Source organism: Borostomias antarcticus (genome assembly GCF_949987555.1).
Source record: "Borostomias antarcticus genome assembly, chromosome: 1".
In the NCBI taxonomy this organism is placed as follows: Eukaryota; Metazoa; Chordata; class Actinopteri; order Stomiiformes; family Stomiidae; genus Borostomias; species Borostomias antarcticus.
The window spans coordinates 45,600,630-45,621,360 of NC_140234.1; the positions used below are offsets into that span (position 1 = coordinate 45,600,630).

Consider the following 20,731-nt stretch of genomic DNA (forward strand, 5'->3'; position numbering starts at 1 on the left):
CATTCTGTCTTTATAAACCACAAGCTGATTGCATGCTCGTGTTTATCTATGCCTGCAGTTGCACCGCCCGCCCTCTGGACGGCGAAAGCACCTTTGATTTTTCCGTCGTTATTGTTGACAGTCCTCTTCCTCGAGTCTGGCGGGGATGCTCTCTGTAGGGCACTAGCAGTGAAACCAACGCGTGGAGAGCTGGTATTGTAGCTTTGCTTTGCTTTGCTAGCTAGCCAGCCATTTAGCAAACGATAGATGACTTCAAAAAAATACTAGGCAGATTAAAGAACTAGCATTTTTAATGAGAAAATCACAATTAAACTAGCTAACTGGCTGGCCAAGCACTTTAACGTTAACGTTATTCGAGCTAGCCTAACTTAATTCACTTGCTTGTTGACGTTTGCGAGCCTGCGCCTGTCTGTAACGTTAGCAATTTGTGAAACTAACGAAATAGGTTACAGATTCACCACTACCGCCACGTAAAGCAAATCTTCAGACGATGGTGTTGCTGAAGAGTGTTCCACCTCCAAGCGAGGGAGTGAGACACGAACAAGCCGAGACCACAGCGGTGCTGGACGGAAAGGGACTCGGCTCGGGGACGCTATACGTTGCGGAAACGTATGAGACGCTTGACTGACTTTGGTCACATCCAATTTAACTATAAGAATTCAGTATAAGTTACATTATATCTAAATATGACATCACTCATTAAATTCATTTTGATTCAATGAGGTAATATCGACCTAGATAAGTTTAAGAGGGTCTAACAATTTTTGCAGTGGATTGTGTATTTGGAGTGTATAATGATCTCTGTTTCTCAGGCGCTTGTCATGGTTTGACGGATCAGGGATGGGGTTCTCTCTTGAATACCCCTCTATCAGCCTGCACGCCATATCCCGAGACCTGAGCGCCTACCCTCAAGAACACTTGTATGTCATGGTGAACGCCAAACTTAACGGTGAGGCACACACACGTTTAGTTATCCCTCTCAATATTAATGGATGATTGCTTTACATACCGCATGAGACAGTTCTAGCGAGTTGTACCTGGAGTGGCAAAAGGGTGGCAGGGGTTCCAGCTGGGGGGACAGAGGTTATCTCCCCCATACACATTTGAACTTCAGATGGCAAGGTTTTTTTCATCTGCCATCCCCTAGAACTGCCAGTCAGAGGAAGTCACAGTTTCAGGACACTCCCGTCTGTTCACACATAACTTTGAGGCCAGACAGAATAAGATAACGCTTTATTGATCCTCCAGGGGGAAATAAGGGGTTTCAGCAGTAGAAAAAATTACAGAAAGGTAGGAAAGAGAGAAACACTAGATACAGAGTAACAAGGAGACACTAGATAAGGGGGGGTAGCATAAAAAAGGGATATCAGGGACTACATACACATCCATATGTACAGTAACAGTGCAGTTTAGGATAGAATACGATATATGTACCTGCATATATTCAGTCTGTATAAATATGTATAACTCTACAAGTATGTAAGTATAAGGAGTACACAATATATATGTACAAAAATATACAGTATATGTATCTGCATCCACACAGTCTGTATAAATATATATATATATATAGGCGTATACGCATATACATGCATACATACATCCAGGCTGTCTAGGTATATCTAGTAATACTCATGTATATATACATACATACAGCACACCTCAATGACACACAGAATGCTCAGGCACTGTTGCACACAGATGCCATTTACTTTCAATGGCTTCAGCCGAATGGCATTCTGGTTCCGTTGTTGTCCAGGTGCGTTGCCTGCGTTGCTAGCGTTGCAAGTTGAGAAATGTTCAACTTTCAGATGCGTAACTGGAGCTGCCGACCAATCAGATGTCTTGACAGAGAAAGACGCCATCGCAAGGCGGGATTTTCACATTTTTCGATACCAAGATGGAGGACAAACCTATCATCGCTGTTTGTTTCCGGCGGGTTTGCAGGATAGGATGTAGCCAATACCTGCGTGCACCACGTTCACATCGTCTCAACCACAATGCATAGACGATCACCACACGTTCGACCAGATTAGCATCCATGACAGCACTAAACGAAAAGCCGGGTGGGTTGTCAAAATAGCGCGCTAGCAGGTTCAGAGAATCTACTGGCTGTTGCGAGCGCAGTTTCGGACAATGTGATTGGTTGTTGTTGCGTGCGGCAGACACACCTTCCGCCATACGTTGACTGACACGCATCAAACGCAATCGTGTGAGTGGCCTGTTGGAGGGGATGGGAGGGGTTGTCTAGGATGGACTTCAGTTTGTCCTTCATTCCCCATCCTCCAGTTGTTGCCCCCCGATGGAGCCAGCCCTCCTCACCAGCTTGTTCGGCCTGTAGGACTCCCCCCAACTTGATGCTGCCTCCCCAGCAGGCGATAAAAAGAACAGTGTGCTGGCTACGACAGACTGGTAGCACATCCTCAGTAGCCTGCTACACATGTCGAAGGACCTGAGTCTCCTGAGGAAGAACAGTCTGCTCTGTCCTTTCCTGTAGAGGGCCTCAGTGTTGTCAGTCCAGTCCAATTTGTTATTCAGGTGCACTCCTAGGAACTTGTATGAGGCCACCATCTCAACTTCCTCCCCCTTGATGGTGATGGGGGTTGGAGGCCTCCTGTTCTTTCTGAAGTCCACCACCAGTTCCTTGGTCTTGCTGATGTTGAGTTGGAGCTGTTTCTCCTCAAACCATTCAACGAATCTCCTGACCACATCCCTGTACTCCTCCTCTTCATCTACCCTGAAGCAGCCCACGATAGATTAGTCATTCGATAACTTCTGGAGTTGGCACGCTTCAGAGTTGTGGCTGAGGCATAGAAGGTGAACAGGAAAGGAGAGGTTCCTTGGGAGGCAACCGTGTTGCTAATCACCACATCGGACAGGCAGCCCTGCAGACGGACATACTGTGGCTTGCCTGTGATGTAATCTGTGATCCAGGCCAGAGTGTCGTGGTCTACCTGCATAGCTGGGAGCTTGTCAGCGAGCTGGAGGGGGAGGATGGTGTTGAAAGCACTGGAGAAGTCAAAGAACAAGATGATGGCATTGTCCACGCTGATTCGGGCCTGGTACGCGAACTGCAGGGGTTCCAGGAAGTCACTTACCATGGGCCTCAAGCGCTGCAGAACCAATCTCTTGCATACCTTCATGACATGTGAGGTCAGTGCCACTGGCCTGTAGTCGTTGAGAACACTGGGACGTGCTTTTTTGGGCACTGGAACGATGCAGGAGGTCTTCCACAGCAGTGGCATCTTTTTCGGCCTCGGTGGAGAGGTTGAGTAGGTGTTGGAATATGCCAGCTAGCTGCCCAGCACAATCCTTGAGCATCCTGGGGCTGATTTAGTCCGGGCCAGGGGCCTTTTTAGATTTGTAGCCTTTGGAGTTCGTGCCTTACCTCACTGTGATGACATGAGAATGTCTTTCATGCTTCTTGTGAAGGAGCCCTGCTGACTGTGTTTGCCTCTCTCCCTCAGACGGAAATGAGGCTGAGATGACGGAGGATGCCCACGATGAGGAGGATGAAGATCAGAGCAGTGATGATGACGATGATGAAGATTCTCAGATCTCAGAGATCCGCTTCGTGCCCAGTGACAAGGCAGCATGTGAGTCTGGGAATGCCGGGGAAGGATCAGTATGACTATCATATCCGCTTTTATGAGGATGGTTTCTGTGGTCTATGCAGTGGTAACTGTGTGCGTGTGTGTGTGCGCGCCTGCAGTGGAGCCCATGTTTTCAGCGATGTGTGAGTGTCAGGCACTGCACCCAGACCCAGAGGACGATGACTCGGACAATGAATTTGAGGGAGAGGAGTACGACGTGGAGGAGGCAGGTATGTAACATACGCTGCAACACACACACACACACACATGCAACTGCAAAACCCCAGCTGATACACACACATTAATGCTTTTCTCTCTCCCTTGCGCTCTCTCTCTGGCCTTGTCTGGTGGTGTTGCTCTGTTGGTAAAGAGGCAGGTAAGAAGAGATACTATTACTACTACTACTACCACCACTACTACTACTACTACTACTACCACTATTACTACTACTACTACCACTACTACCACTACTACTACTACTACTACTACTACTACTACTACTATTACCACTACTACTACTACTACTACTACTACTACTACTACTACCACTACTACTACTACTACTACCACTACTACTACTACTACTACTACCACTACTACTACCACTACCACTACCACTACTACCACTACCACTACCACTACTACCACTACGACTACTACTACTACTACCACTACCACTACCACTACCACTACGACTACTACTACTACTACTACTACTACTACTACTACTACCACTACGACTACGACTACTAGTACTACTACTACTAGTACTACTAATACTTCTACTACTACCACTACTACTACTACTACTACTACTATTACTACTACTATTACTACTACTACTACTACTACTACTATTACTACTACTACTACTACTACCACTACCACTACTACTACTACTACTACTACTACTACCACCACTACTACCTCTTCTACTACTACTACCACCACTACTACCACTACTACTACCACTACTACTACTACTACTATTACTACTACTACTACTTCTACTACCACTACTACTACCACTACTACTACTGCTTCTACTACCACTACTACCACCACTACTACTACCACTACTACTACTATTACTACTACTACTACTTCTACTACCACTACTACTACTACCACTACCACTACTACTACTGCTTCTACTACCACTACCACCACTACTACAACTACTACTACTACCACTACTACTACCACTACTACTACTACTACTATTAATACCCTACTACTACTACTACTACTACTATTAATACTACTACTACTACTACCACTACTATTACTACTACTACTACTACTACTAATACCACCACTACTACTACCACCACCACCACTACAACCACTACTACTACTGCTGCTACTACTACTACCACTACCAGTACAACTACGACTACTACTACTACCACCACTACTACCAGTACAACAACTACTACTACTACTACCACTACTTCTACAACTACTACTACTACTACTATTACTACTACTATTACTACCACTACTACTACTACTACTACCACTACTTCTACAACTACTACTACTACTACTTCCACTACTACTACTACTGCTACCACAACTACTACTATTACTACTACTACACACAGATCTGCCACAATTCTTAATATAACCCACCCCTTCCATCCATCCATGCCTTCCTATCTGCAGAGCAAGGCCAGGGGGACATCCCTACGTTCTACACCTATGAGGAGGGTCTGTCAGCGTTGACCGAGGAGGGCCAAGCCACCCTGGAGAGGCTGGAGGGCATGCTGGCTCAGTCTGTGGCCCAGCAGTTCCACATGGCTGGGGTCCGCACCGAAGAGCCCAGTGGAGAGTTTGAGGGTGGGTAGACGAGATTCGTAATATTACAATACTCACTTTGAAGAACTCTATAATCTATAAAACCTTTATTTAGACAGGGAGTCATTCTAAGACCAAGATCCTTTTTCAGATGAGCCCGGTACAAAAATATATATTGGCAATTAATGCAACATTAATGCAATACATCAATATATTTAATATCGCATCAATAAAAGATAAAACACAATTATAGAAATATGCAATACAATATGTCACCAATACAAACCAAACAGAGAATAAAACACAGATTCAACACAATAGAAAGCAAAATACATTCTTAGTAGTAGAAAGCAAATACATTCTTCAGTACAAATGTCCTTAATCAGCCAATCTTCTGAAATGCCCACCAGGCACCAAAAAAATATTTAAATGAGGTTTGGAGATTATTCCTCAAAAGTTAATTTACCTATCAATTTAGCAGTGATCGTCAACAGGTGTCAGTAACCGATCAGTTCCAGCTGCCCGATCGGTTACTGACGAGGTGGTCTGCGACTTCTAGGAGTTCCACATAGGTACTGCAGGGGATCCACCAATTTGTCAAAATAATTGATGTGAAAATTTTGTAAATGTATATTTTGGCAAAAATGATAATTTTGAGTAAATTCCAATCATTATTAGGTAATAATAAGCTACTTTCAACAAACTATTTAAAGAATGGATGATTCCCATGATGCAACCACGGTGCAAAGCCTAATGTACGTGACCAACCGGCTGCCATTGGAGAAAAAATTGCTGACATGCTAGCAAGTGTTGCTTGCTAAAACGCAGTTCAGTGCTAAAATAATTCACTAATGTTAGCCTACTATAGTAGGTGAAGTAGAATGGATCGCTGTGTAGCTCAGGATCCTATCATTGGGCTACTACTTCCAGCTCATCTCAGACTACAGGTGATGGGGCTGCCCCAGCGGCAGAGTGTAAACGCAAGAGTTCCAAAGTCTCAAAAATATTCTGAAACCGTCCTAAAATTAGATTTACCGTCAAATAAATCTCAGGGATCGAATTGCCGGTGTATATTGTTTGTTCACGACGCTCTCAAATTAAAGCATGAAACACGCAATTGTTGGACACCTACCTGACGGCCTAATTCCCCCCCAGAATAGACAAGCTGTGTGCCATTCACAAGAGTTAGAAATCTCACTGATGTAGTCCTATGTGTCATCCTGAAGCTAAATGGTTTAGCACCCGTAAGCATAATAACTGAGTATATAAATAGGTAAATAAATAAAAACACTTCAAATCTAACACACTTTTTTTCTGGGGGTCCCTGCTCTGTTTCTTTAGGCTGAAAAAGGTTGAAGACCCTTGCTGTAGAGACCAAAGTAATTTCCAGAGTCCCTTAGACTTGGTATTATAATTTGTCCCAAAGTTATTAAAGATGTTCAATTCATTTTATAGATGAACAGAGCATTGTATTGTCCTACGTGACATCAAAGAGTCTGTTTTTTATTAGATAACTTATATTAGTTGACATATGACAAGACACTACTTTGTTGATGCACGTAAAGGAGAGCACAAGTTGTTAAAGCCTCTACCTGATGCTTTTTTATATGTTTTTGTTGAAACACAGCTTTTTTTCAGACCAGTAAGAGTCTTTTTCAGACCTTAAGAGTACTCACAAAGCAGCAGAGACCAAGTTCTACTCTAGTTTTACTTTATTTTACTGGAGGAGAGAGACCGGGCCATTCCCACTAAAGTACCACTGGGTACCAATGTTCAAAGATGTTGATTATCGTGTGGATAGATTGTGCTTGAGCTTCAAAAGAAACCCATAGACTGATTTTCTGCCGCATGTAGGCTATATTTTGATCTGTGCACTTTTAGACACATCTCTAAAGTTATGACAATGAACCCAGCAGTTTCCTTTGGTGGTTATTTTTGCAATACATCACACCCACAACTATTACACTACTTCTGTCTGTCCAACATTTTGACAGTTTGCTGCTGAGTCATAAGTTTGCGCTCACAAAATTATAATCATTATTCTTTCGTTTAGGCCATTTCCCTGTCCCATCTTAAAAAGTTTAATTCTCCAAGTTTTGTTGTTCTGAGTCAGAACAGACAATTCTGTTTTCATAAACAGATGATTGAAATTTACATCCAAATTATTATTGTTTTACTTAAGAACTATTCATTGTTTATAGTATGATGCAAGCGGGTGTGCTTGTCAATTGTTTTTGTTGGATAATTATTGGATAATTATGATAAAGCCCCTGATTTTGTGCATTTTATCGTAGGCTATATGCTAATATTTTCTGATGCAACAGACACTGGAAATAGCCTATCTAATGCGTGGATATAGATATTTTGTTTTTACAGTACGTTACAGTACATTATGTATTCACAGGGAAAATTGGAATTAGAAAATCATTTGACTGTGACCACCACATTGTAATGAAAAGTTTCAATTCTTTAATAACTGGCCTTTTCGTTGAGTAAATATTTTGATTCATTGATTTAAAACAAACAACAAGCAATCATTTCAGTTTTCTTTAAAATCATTGATATGTCAAAAGCATGGCGAGCGAATAACGGTTATTATGATTTGAATGTTTATATAGTGGCTAGTGATTTGAATGTGTGTATATTGGCTGATGATTTGAATGTATGTATATTGGCTGGGCTGATGATTTGGAAGTGTATATATTGCCTAATGATTTGAATGTGTGTATATTGGCTGATGATTTGAATGTGTATATAGTGGCTGATGATTTGAATGTGTGTATAGTGGCTGATGATTTGAATGTGTGTATATTGGCTGATATGTTGAATGTGTATATTGGCTGATGTTTTGAATGTGTGTATATTGGCTGATGACTTGAATGTGTATAGGGGCTGATGATTTGAATGTGTATATTGGCTGATATTTTGAATGTGTGTAGTGGCTGATGATTTTAATATGTATATTGTCTTATAATTTGAATGTGTGTATATAGTGGCTGATGATTTGAATGTGTATATAGTGGCTGATGATTTGAATGTGTGTATATGGTTGATGATTTGAATGATGTGTCTACTCAGATGGGATGGAGATGGACACAGGGTCGGCGGTGGCTGGACAGTTTGAGGACGCAGACGTAGATCATTGGTAATGGAGACTACCCGAACACATGTCCGTAGTGTAGTGGTTCTCAAACCTTCATGTCCCCCCCTCCCCCCCTTCTCTCTTAAACATCCAGGTACCTGTCAATCAAAGGTTTACCTGTTACTATTTACTATTAGTAAACCTATAGTTAATAATAGTATTCACCCAGAGCTACACTTGCATTCATGCACATTTGTCAGGCAGGAGGGACATTCCATTCCTCAGAGGTTTACTTGCACCACATAGCGAAATATGGGCTAATATTTAAACGGAGAACTTCAAAGTGTTTCTAAAATGTGCCTGTTCATCTGAACGTTTTTACCAGTATTCACCCTTATTACCGCTGCTCCTCTACTTTCAGTTTGTAGGCTGAACACCAGAGACTGTCCCACATGCTACCTTATCAACTATATTTCTCCATGGACAACTGTTCCACAAATCTTTTCACCAATGATCTCCACGAGATGCGTTATTATAGCCTAGTCCTCCCCTGTTAACGAGACGCATTATTATAGTTCTCCCCTGTTTTTATAGTTATAGTAATCATTCAAATTGAATGATTTATGTAGTTATAGGCCTAGTTATCATCCCAATATGGGCGGCCCTTAATTCTCTTTTAAAATGTCCTCTGCATTTACATTTTTTTTCCACGCCCCACCCCCGAATCCTTCAGTGTGTCCAACAGTTAGAGAATAATAATCATTTAAAAACTCTTTTTATAGCACTTATAGCTTTCATGCTAAAATGCAGCTCAGTGATTTACAACCAGCCGGCCAATCGACACCCTTAGAATGCAATTTCAAATGCTGTGAATGGTTATTAGGGGAAGAACTAATCGCTGAGGACTCCCTCTGCAGCATCTCCCATCTCAGAAAATGAGATGAAATGCAATTCAGTCTGAGTGTCAGGCTACTTTACAACAGGGAAAGAGAAGCACGGCTCTAGTCAGACCCACGTTCCCTCTACCATCTCTACCATATCTAGGTACATCTAGTCATTTTCTGAAGCATTCCCTTGATTCTCAGTGAAAATTAGAAAACATAAACAAATAGATTAAACAGTATATTAACTATCTCTTCCTGTCTCTTTATCTGTCTCTCACACCAGATGGAACCTGACTCCAACCTCCAACCAAAGCACTCATGGTGCATCATGGAAGAGGAAGTGCTGACACTTATGAGGCTGTTGGAAGCCCCTCACTCTTAATGCTCCTCTCTTCCTGTTCTAAACGCATCATATCCTGTTTCAGCCTCAGATTAAAAAAACATCACGTTATGGTTGTATCTCAGTAGTCTAAATCTTTAGACAATTGAAATGCAGTCCCCAACAGTCCTAGGTCCTGTTCCTATAACTGTAAAAACACCACCTCCTTCTGTGTTCTTGTTTTGTACTTGACGACCAATTGACACAAATATTCCCTGAGAAGGAAAGGTATTGTCTTTGTATGAACTCTCGTCAATTAATAAATGTTTTTTGTATAAAGACCAATTTATTTGTTTAATGTTGGTTTGCTGTAGGCTTTACCTCTGCTCCAGTACAGTTATAATTGAGGTAATAAATTGAGAAAGCTGTTGGAAAGAAGCAAGCTGTGTGTGAGGGTGACGAGTTTATTATAGTTCTGCATGGCTGAATGCAAAGAGCAGGCAGGCTCCTATTGTCTGTGCACAGTATTGTGCCAAAGAGATCTTTCTGTTTGTTTGCAGAATCTTTAACACTCGGGGACACATATTATGCAGTAGTACCTCTTTGAAAAACCACCAGATAAATGTATTTTCAGCAAAATTGGCTTCAGCAAAACGGCATTTGTTTTGGTGTATCACTATCGAACGTTTGTGTGTGAGTGTGAGGGCTGCATTCCATGCTTCCCTCTTCACGGTTGGCCGACTTTAATATGATTCATGGCTGAACTCCCTGGTTCCCGGTTACTTAAGGGGCCCCTTCTCTGACTGGCTCCCTGACACCAGAGCATCCTTCTGGGGCAGAGATGCACCGGGGGCTGGAGACGGGATGAAGGGTGACTGGGACTATGTTCCATAATCTGGAGAAGGTGTGTGTGAGAGAGAGAGGATAGCTAATGGGTGTCAATAACGGCAGAGGTGAGTAGATGGTTATTTCTGTCTACCAAAGAATTAATCGTATTGGCCAATTACCTCCAGGAACAACACACTCCTACACGGCCATGACCTATTCACTAGTAGGCTACATACTGGGACTGGTGATACAGAAAGGCCTTAGCACTTGTGTGTGTGCGCTATGTGAGAGTTGTTGGGAGTCATCATCAGGGGTGAGTGTCATTTTTCTGGATTTTGAACTAAACAAAAATGAAACATGTCCAATGAGGTTAACAAGTAACTGGGGACAAAAAAACAAAGCTGCAGATCAGTGAACAACAACCAAAACTGACAGCATTCATCATTACAGCTAGATTCAAGATCAGTTTAATCACCATGTATCTGGTTTAAACATACTAGGAATTTGACTAGGGTAATGGCATACGCTGATGAAGATGACAGGATAGGGGTATGGGACAGGACAGTGCAAAGACATGGTGGTGCAAATGCAATACAAAAAGTGCAATTACAAAATACAATATAACCCATAAAAAGGCACAAATGCAAATTACAAAATATACTGTATACAGAATGCAGTGTGGTGAGTGTATGTACCGTGAGTGTAGTGTGATAGATGAGTGATGTTTTATATATACAGTACAATGACTGAATGGTTGAAAAAGGAGTGTTGCAGCTGTGAAAAAGGAAAACTCAAATACAAAACAACATTTTCAGAGATTCAAATTTTATTTTCAACCTATCAAAACATTGTGCAAGCCTTCAAAATGTATTTTCAGTCTTGCAAAACCGTGTTCAAGCATTCAAACACTGACTTACAACCTTTCACATCGTTTTTTTTTCAGTTTCGAATTATGGCATGATTCTAATCCCATAGCGTCATGGGGGGGACACAAACCTTGTTGATCAGTCTGATGGCCGTGGACAAGAAGCAGAGGGATGTGGTTCAAAGAGACCAGGATAAGAGGGGTTGGCCACTATCTTTCTGGCACTTAAGAGGGCCCTGCAGGCGTGCAGGTCGTACTGTAGGTATGGCAGTTTACAACCGATCAGTCTCCCAGCAGAGCGGGTTTGAGAAATGCAGGAGCCCCATTCAGCCAGTTAAATCGCCAATGTTTACATACTGAGTAGAGAGTTCTGATTGGGACCCTCTCATTTGAATTCTTAAATCACTGCTCTCTGGTTTAACTCATAGCTCCTGTCTGAAGCCAAACTGATACATGTGAGATACCAAATAACCTTCTTCAACCTTTGAGTCTCTCTCAGTACTGGTGGTATGAGTTTGAAGCCAGAGAATGGGTACAAATGGTTGTTGCTGGAATTGAGCAGAGCCCATGGTGTAGCTATGGCCTTGGCTCTTGACAGCGGACAGCGAGAGGTAATGTTTTCGGTGACGTGAGTACGTCACGAAGGGAGCATGGTCCACCTTAACATGGTCCACCGTAATCCTGGTCCAAAAAATGAATGGCATTGAATGGCCGGCCCGACCGTGTTTGGGCGGCTCGTGCACTCATAACGTGATTCGGATCCGCTCCAAAATTTAATGGGTTCTAAGTTGGACCAGCTATACCCTTCCACCGAGTTTCATGAAAATCGGTCTGGTAGTTTTTGTGTAATCCTGCTAATAGATGAACAAGCAAACAAACAACCAAAAAATATACGCCACCGAAAACATTACCTCTCACCCTGCGCTGTCGCTGAGGCGGAGGTAAAAATAAGATAAGATTTACAGTGTGCTAGTTTCAGTTCCTGCCCAACACTAGCACCCATGATCCAGCTGCATTGTGTGCAGTCTAGAGTAGTCCACCAGGCTAACCCAGCTCATCATCAAATCGAGCACCTCATCAATGTAGATTGGGGATTTTATTGATCTGGAGTCTCACAGCTTGGCAGGAGAGTGCTTGAAAACGCAATGGCAAGATTGCCCACTGGTAAAGTCTCCTTCATCAGATAATCTAAGAAGCTGCTACAGAATCGATAGGGCCCATCTACAGCATATTAAACTGTAGGACTGGGGGTCAGGTCTCTGTGTGGATAACACCCTCTCAGCTATTGGTCAGTAAAGATGGAGTGTGTGTGAGAAAAAGAGAGAGAGAGAGAGAGAGATTCACTCAGGTCTCAGGTGGAGGTGAGAGAGAAGCGACCTGCTGGTTAGATGTTAACAGATTGTTGTTGTTTGTTGTTGTTGTGTAGGTGGACAGGTGATGTTCTATGCCATGCTCTACTGTGTGGTCCACATCATCATGTATACTTACTATGGCCTGTCACCACCCAGCTGGTACGCCCTCTACTCTACTGTACTGTCATGATCAACTAAAGCCTCTAGTCTGGCTCAACACGTATCACCGAGCTGCCTGTACTGTATGGTTAAATGGGACCATCAAGTCCCACGTTGGGCGCGGCTAAACATTTCATTGTACATGGTACCCATATCATGTATATGACACATGAACAAGATTTATTTAGAAACGACCTCATTTTAGAAGTCTTTCTCCCCGCAACCCCCACAGATTCCGTTTGTGATCATGACCACCCACATCTGCCAGTATTTCCTTATGGATGACTGCCCCTACCAGGTCCCCATCTTCATATACAAACATCATGGGCTCCTATGGCATGATCTTCCTCCTCTTCCAGCAATGGCATGAAGACTGAGTGCAAGGATGACTGATGTGGCCACCGACCAATCAGGCTTGGGGGCTGGGGGTCTTTCTCACTTGAATTAGTGGGCTCTAGATAGCCTGGGGCCAATTGCTTTGCATTTCACCACTAAAGGCGTTAGTCTTGACAAATCGCCTGGCATTTTACCCGTCTAAGGCGGGTCTAGGGCGAGGTTGCATCCGCCGGATCCAGTTTTGGAGCAGACGGGCTCTAGCCAGGATCTGAATCTGATAGTGAATGGAAACCGCTCTGCTCTCCCGAGGAGAGCGGGGTGACGCGAGGTTAATTTGAATCATCATTTTGTTTTCATTCTTTCTACCATGATCTATTGCTCTTTTTTTTTAATCAAGGGTGCAGAAAAAGGCTCTGTCCAGTGCTGTCCAGTCACCCTTGATATCCCTTTTGTCCTGTAGACTGTTACAGTACCCTCTGATGTCTTCAGGCTTGTTGGAGAACGACCCCTAGCGGAGGTAACCAGAGAGGAATAACTAGTTTACAGGCTTGATGCCGCTTTCTATTGTACAAAGGGGAGCCTCCGCCATTATAGCCATAGTTTTGCTAGGCTAGGATAGGAGCTAGGATAGGGGCTAGGATAGGAGCTAGGACAGGAGCTAGGATAGAGGCTAGGATAAGAGCTAGGGGTTGTTTTTGGACCGGGCTATGAATTGAGAGTGGACCTCTCTTTCTGTCTTGATTGAGCTTTATGCTGGTTTCTACTGCATCACTGACTCTTTTAATACATGACTGTGAAATGTTTAAGGTGGTGTAGTTTCAAAATAGAATAGTTGACCTGCTTGATAGGGTTCTGCAATTGTGCTACACTGTAATGTATAATGGTCTTTTTATTTACTTTGGGGGGAAAAAAGTGCAGAGACAAGCAACTAATTATTTTCTCTACTCGTTGAATTTCTTAACATACACATTTCCCCATGAGATCAAATGTTTTGAGATGCAGCATTCAAACTTCATGATCTTCGCACACAGATCTTGAACATACATGTACTGCATGTGCACCGCATGTTCTGCAAGTGATGTGGCGTCGATAAATCAGTAGCACCTGTCTTTTCACACAGGTTCGAAGGTCAAACTGGTCAGGGTCACCATCGCCATGGTGTTGCATGTTCCAGACCAAACTCACCTGCTGTTTGGCCAGCACACACTCAATAGCACACATTTGGTTTAAATACACTTTATTTAAATGTTAAAATTACATGAGTACACTGATGAGCCTGAGAGGACTGTTTTCCCTACGGGCTCTCTACTCTTGTGTGTGTGTGTGTCAATCGCTGTACAGTACACATACACACATTACGCTAAGATCCTAAAACACAGACCTCTTTGGCTTGTCATGTGACTCTAGACCAGCTAAGGTCCTTATTGCCATCAGTCTCCTGAGGTACACTGCCCTCAGTATGAGTCCAAAGGCACCTGTTATAGTTGTGCTTTAAAAGTAATACAATCTCCAGTTCAACACAAAAGATAAAGCAAAATACAACTCACCACCCAGCGCGAATGAGGTAACTATCTGTGTGCTGTCTGTTCCCTTTACTTAGGGATTGTTCTTTAACTTCATAAATTATTTACAACACTAACTCCATGTTAAGGCCTACATTATTAACTGTTTATAAATATGTGTTATTACGGCTGTGATAATTAGTAAATATATGACAACTAAGTTAAATTCACACAGCCAGTCACAGCATTAAATTAAAACATTCATGAGTCTTCTCTGTGTCCCATTTGGGTAGGGAGGCCGTCTGCTGTCTGTCAGGTAGCAGGAATGGCACTAATTCATGGTTCTGGTCCATCTCCACTAGTGGAATTATGGTTTTCAGTGGAAGAATTAGACACTTGATCCTGAATATCACCAGTATCAAGCTACATCACTTAGATTTTGAATTGGAATTATAATGTTTTGAATAGAAAATATTGTGCCAAGGTTAAGTATCACCCCATGTCCTTTCACAAACCCTGTTTGGATGTGCTTTTCCCAAGTAGGCTACATACCGAGTTTGGTTAATTCTGCACAAGATAAATCAAGATATATCAAGAAATATCAAGCCACTTTTGGAGGAAAATGGACGCTCAATAAAAGTCGTTTTAAAACACATTTAAAACACGTAGAATATTGTTGGCTGGCTACTTCTTAATGCTAGAGTTCCGGTTAAGACCATGTTGTTGTTTTACTTCCTCTTCTTGCTCTCTAGGGGGCGGTATGGAGCATCCATGCCAGACTGACCCGAGAGCAGAGGAAGGATCCTATCAAACAACAGCACAGAACTCATCATACCTGTGAATGGAGTGATGGAAAGAGTGGAGGGAGGAGGAGGAGTGGGATAAAAGAAAGAGAAAAGTGTTGAGAAAGGAGGAGAGGGAGAAGAACACTTAGTCACTCGTTTTAGAAAGATGTACTTGTGCGTTCTGGCGAGTAGTAGTATACTGACTTTTCCTACGTTAAAGGACAATGCTCGTTTTTGACAACCTGGACCTTATTTACGACATATTATAAGACGTTTGACACAGCGTGCTGGAGCAACGATTGCGCGCTGTGCGCATGCGTGCTGGAGCAAGTGGGGAAGCTATTTCGTTTCGAAAGACGTTTCTAAAGATCATATTACAGAGGCATGTGAACAACCACAACAGGCCTACGCTCTATGTAAGCACAACTAGCGATTCATAAAAACAGATTGATGAAAACAACCGTTTCGCGGCAGAAAATAGATTTTTAGAAACTGCATTCTCGGTGCCCCCACCACCGCCATTACATGGATATACTGGCTCGCGCTGGATTTTACATTTCTTCTACAGGCCTCTGAACTACACCAAAGTGATCTCGGTGAGTCAAACGTCTTATAATATGTCGTAAATAAGGTCCAGGTTGTCAAAAACGAGCATTGTCCTTTAAATGCAATTATTGTAAGTCGCTTTAGATGAAAGCGTTAGCTAAATGACTGCGATGTAACAAGAGAGAGGAACGTCAGATTAACAGAGAGCACCGGAGGGAAACTTGACACCTGCTGTTAGTGACACAGTACATGTACAATGTTTTTTTGTGGACAGGGCCTGTGGTGTCTTACCCAAGATAGGAGCCAGCCAGTAGACCAGGCAGTACTCTAGGAAGGTGTTCCCACTGCAGGGGAACTGAGTAGAGAAGGCCAGTGCGGGGTTAAACACTGCTCCTGTCACACTGCCACCTGCAACACACACACACACACACACACACACACACACACACACACAGAAAATAAATGGATAAAGAGATGACAGGGTAGAGTATTTGCCTCCCACCAGAGAGACACCAAATACTAAATGGTAAATGGACTGCAAATCCAAAGCTCTTTACAATGGCCTCTCATTCACCCATTCACACACACATTCACACACCATGCAAGGTACTAGCCTGCTCATTGGGAGCAATTTGGGGTTTAATGTCTTGCCAAAGGACACTTTGACGTGTGAAAGCGCACCAGCACACCGGCAGACACCAGCACACTATCTCGCGTTTCCTCCTTTAGAGTACATATGACAAATAAACCACCTTGAATCTTGTGGCTGCAGATTAGACTTGTCATGTATCTACCCTTCTGTGGTCCTGTGCTGCTACTGCTATGGTATATCTGTGTAATGACATCTACCTGTAGCAGCCTGCTGTGGTTCAATCGCCATTCACAGTGCTATGAATAACATTCAGATTAAGAATACTTTATTAGTCCCAGAAGGGCAATTCATTTCTACAGTCAACCTGTCCATAGCAACAAAAATACAATATGAAAAAAGAGATAAACAATACAACAGTTAACATCCACAGTCGAGCATCATCACTTCAGCAAAAACCACAACCAGTGACAGCACAGCATAGCGGGATGCAAAATAATTCACAGTTCACAGTAAGTTCACAGTTTACAATAATTCACAGCAAAATAATTCACGGTTCATTCTGCAATTGTGCATTTAGCAGCCTTATGGCAGACGGGATAAAATAATAAAAGAATTTGCATAGCGGTTTGTTTTCCGCACCGGCGTGGCACATAATACCACCGACCTGAGGGCATGATGACAGATTCACAGCCCAGTACACGATCAGGGTGGGGTAATATTCTGTCTGCTTTCTGGACCACCCGTGTTTTCCAAAGAGAGCAGAGTTCCTTAAGCTGGACTCCAGTAATTTTGGAACACACTCTGATGATGTCATTCAGTCACTTCTTGTCTTCCACAGATAGACCACCAAACCAGCATATCAAAGAAAATGTTAAAAGGCTCTCAATAAAAGTTTCATAAAAGGTACATAAGATGTTTCTGCTGACACCGAAAGAGTTGAATTTCCTCAGCAGATGGAGTTTTTGGTTTGCTCGCTTTACAATGCTGTCGGTGTTTTCACTGAATTTCAGTTGCAAGTCAAACACAGTGCCCAAATACTTGTATATTTTTACTATTTGTACCTCTTCACCATGAATAGTGCTCGGTTTGGGGTCGACACTGGATTTCCTGAAATCTATGATAATTTCCTTGGTTTTTGACACATTTAGGTCGAGGAAGCTATCATCACACCATCTGACAAATTCAGGGAGGGCACAGCTGTGATTTGATTGGTGGCCCTGAAGAAGAGACAGTAAGACTGTCATCTGAAAACTTGACAAGATAGCTGTTTTCTTGAGAGGATCTGCAGCTGTCTGTGTAAAGGATGAAAAGCAGGGGAGAAAGGACACAGCCCAGGACATGTGTCCATTCACAAAAACCTGCTGCAGTCTGTTTGTTAGAAAGTTTAAAATCATCAATAAAATCATAGCATAAAGTGAGAGGATAGCCTTTCAATTAAAATATGAGGCTGCATCTTGTTAAAAGCAGATCTAAAATCAGCAAATAAAAGTCTAGCATGGGATTTGGGTTGTTTGAGATGCTTGTACACTCTGTCTAAAATGAAGAGCTTAGCATCTTCCACACCCTTACCCGCCTGATAGGCAAACTGTAATGGATCCAGTTTGTCAAAGGTTAGTGAGATCATTTCATCCTTCAGAATTTTTTTCAAAGCTTTTCATTACCAAAGAGGTAAGTGCTATTGGCCTGTATTCGCTTAGTTCTTTGGGGTTTTTTGATTTGGGGATAGGTATTATGATTGATCTTTTCCATACAATAGGTATCTGACCACTGTCTGCACACATTTGAAAAAGGGTGTGAAGATTTCACCAAGCTGGTCGACACAATAGCGCAGTGTGCGTCCACATATAGCGTCAGGGCCAGCAGCCTTCCCTTTTCTTTTTTTTTTACAGGGTTAAAATTGATTTGGTTGAATCGAGGATATAAATATAGCAACGTTGTTAGTTCTGAAGGATAGTTGCCAGCACAGTTGACAGTCTGAAGGACAGTTGCCTCTCTCTCTATCACACAGACACGCACACACAGGCATTAGTAAGGCTTTGGCCCGGTGCTCTAATTACTCTGGAACAAAGCCTCTTTTTCTCTCTCCAAACGCCATTGCAGCCTCTACACTGACACTGAATCGTCCATCTGTTTGTATGTTATGTTCCTATATGTCGGTATGTAGGCTACCTGCAGCATATGTAGGCCTACAGTACTTATGATATAGGCCTAGCCGGTTTTGATCTCTACGTCATGAATAGGCTATTTTAGGTAGGTCTAATTTAGCCACGAGAGATTGTTGAGAGAAACCTCCATGGGAGACAATTGTATTTTGTCCATTGTAGTTTTGATTATCTGGTATTGCCTATTCTATTCAGGGCCTGGTGCATGGGCCTATTATGCAGGTGACCACACACCTGCATAGACCAAGGAGGTGATGACCGTCGCTATTGCGTGAACCCGGTACTTCTCTTCCACCGCCTGAGTGTGAGTGACCGCCGTCTGGACAGCGAAGGCGCACGCCAGCTCCACCGCCGCCGCTTGGGGCAGCGGCGCATGGATGGGGCTGAGGCACTGGAAGCCGAGCAGCTTGTGTCGCAGGTGGAGGTCCGACAGGCCGAGCGTCCAGACCAGCTGGACCGCTGCTCGAGCTACAATGGCCGACGCGAACTGGCACGCTATCCGCAGCAACGCGCACCTGGCCGCGAGGCTCCTCCTGTACGCGTGCGCGAGCGTCGCGCAGGGGTTCCCGATGGCACCGCGGAAAGTGAGCGCGTGGCCCACTGACGCCAGGTACGTTAATGTGAGGGCAACCCGGGGCTCGAGCCCGCCTACCTCGCCGAGCAGCTTGAGCTCGTGCGTACAGGCGCACAGTTGGAAGGTGGAGACGAGCTCCACCGCATACACCGCAGGTCCTGTCCACGGTGCAGGTAGCCTCCCGAGCGATCTCCTGGCCGCCTCGCTAGCCAGAACGATCCCCGCGAGCAGTAAGAGAGATATCGTAAAGTCTGCCATCTCTTCCTCGTTTCTGTCACCGCGCCACGTCGGTGTCTGGCGGGTGGCGCGCGGCCGTAGTCTACAGTGCAGCACCGGGCGTTTAAAGTCCACGCGTGGGCAGAGGGCTTCTCTCTGCGGATGATGAGCTGGAGCTCACATGGTGCGGAAGTGACTGCGCCAATGCTTCCCCTGCTCCTCCTCCTTTCTCCCACTGTGCATTCATGTCGAAGTGAGGGAGGTTCCTCTGCATGGAAGCCTAGGCTAGATTGCCTAAAGACCTATTGAATCAACACATTATGACTCACTGGTAGGACAAACAGACAATTACAGCCGGATTCGATTATAGGCCTAGACTACATAACGTCCTATATATGTAGGCTATAGCCCCCATAATATATTATCTACATACATTGTAGCCTTGCGTGTTTCGATCATGTCAGTGCCAAATGCCGACTGGCTAGCGCACTTGACAAAGTGGTCACACAGTCATTTAACAGGGCAAAAGGATTCAAGGGAAGGCGTCGTCTTTCCTCATCGTCACCAGCAGATGTCGCTGTCAAATTATTTTTGATCATTTGCGGCTGACTATTATAGCCCAACGAGATTGGGTTGCATACGCCTTTCACCATAGACATTATAATGTCTATGCCTTTCACACTCTGACTCTCTCTGTCTCACCATAATCTTGTCCCAGTAGGCTAATCAAATGTTCAGTTCAACACTATTGCGGTATTTTGAAAATTATTGATTTAATCTATCATTTAATTAAAGTTTCCTATTTTTATATAGGCCTACCTATATGTGCACAGTGAAACTAGGCTATAGTTGGACTGGGCTAGGCTATAGGCTACCCTGATATCGGAATGGTGGAAAACGTTAAAACATTAACCTTATAGGCCTAGTCTCAGAGTCTCTTCATCATTTCTCCCTCTGTCATGTCCTTCCAGTGTTGAATGCATCCTTCCCGAATAGTGCGAAGGAAGGGAGTGTGAAGCATCATCGAAACGCAGCCGTGAAGTGGCACTGGGGATCCCACATGGCAAGGCCCGCCTCCACCAGTCTGCCCACCTCCCAGCACGATAGACAACTGCACGAACCAACAGGCGGATGAA

General features: G+C 43.5%; 2 protein-coding genes across 2 annotated transcripts; one reads left to right on the top strand and one right to left on the bottom strand.

Annotated features, from left to right (window-relative positions):
- Positions 1-181: 181 nt before the first annotated feature.
- Positions 182-8,542, top strand: clns1a (chloride channel, nucleotide-sensitive, 1A; the record flags this gene model as incomplete). Its single annotated transcript, XM_084442551.1, has 6 exons — positions 182-609; positions 813-949; positions 3,468-3,596; positions 3,713-3,823; positions 5,262-5,435; positions 8,472-8,542. Exons 1-6 carry the CDS (start codon positions 491-493, stop codon positions 8,540-8,542), a joined length of 741 nt encoding a protein of 246 aa, XP_084298677.1. The 5' UTR covers positions 182-490.
- Positions 8,543-14,650: 6,108 nt separating this feature from the next.
- On the bottom strand, positions 14,651-19,637 carry aqp11 (aquaporin 11; the record flags this gene model as incomplete). The annotated part of the gene is made up of 3 exons (XM_084441581.1): positions 14,651-15,555; positions 16,343-16,459; positions 19,040-19,637. 3 exons carry the CDS (start codon positions 19,635-19,637, stop codon positions 15,449-15,451), a joined length of 822 nt encoding a protein of 273 aa, XP_084297707.1. The 3' UTR covers positions 14,651-15,448.
- Between the last annotated feature and the right edge of the window lie 1,094 nt (positions 19,638-20,731).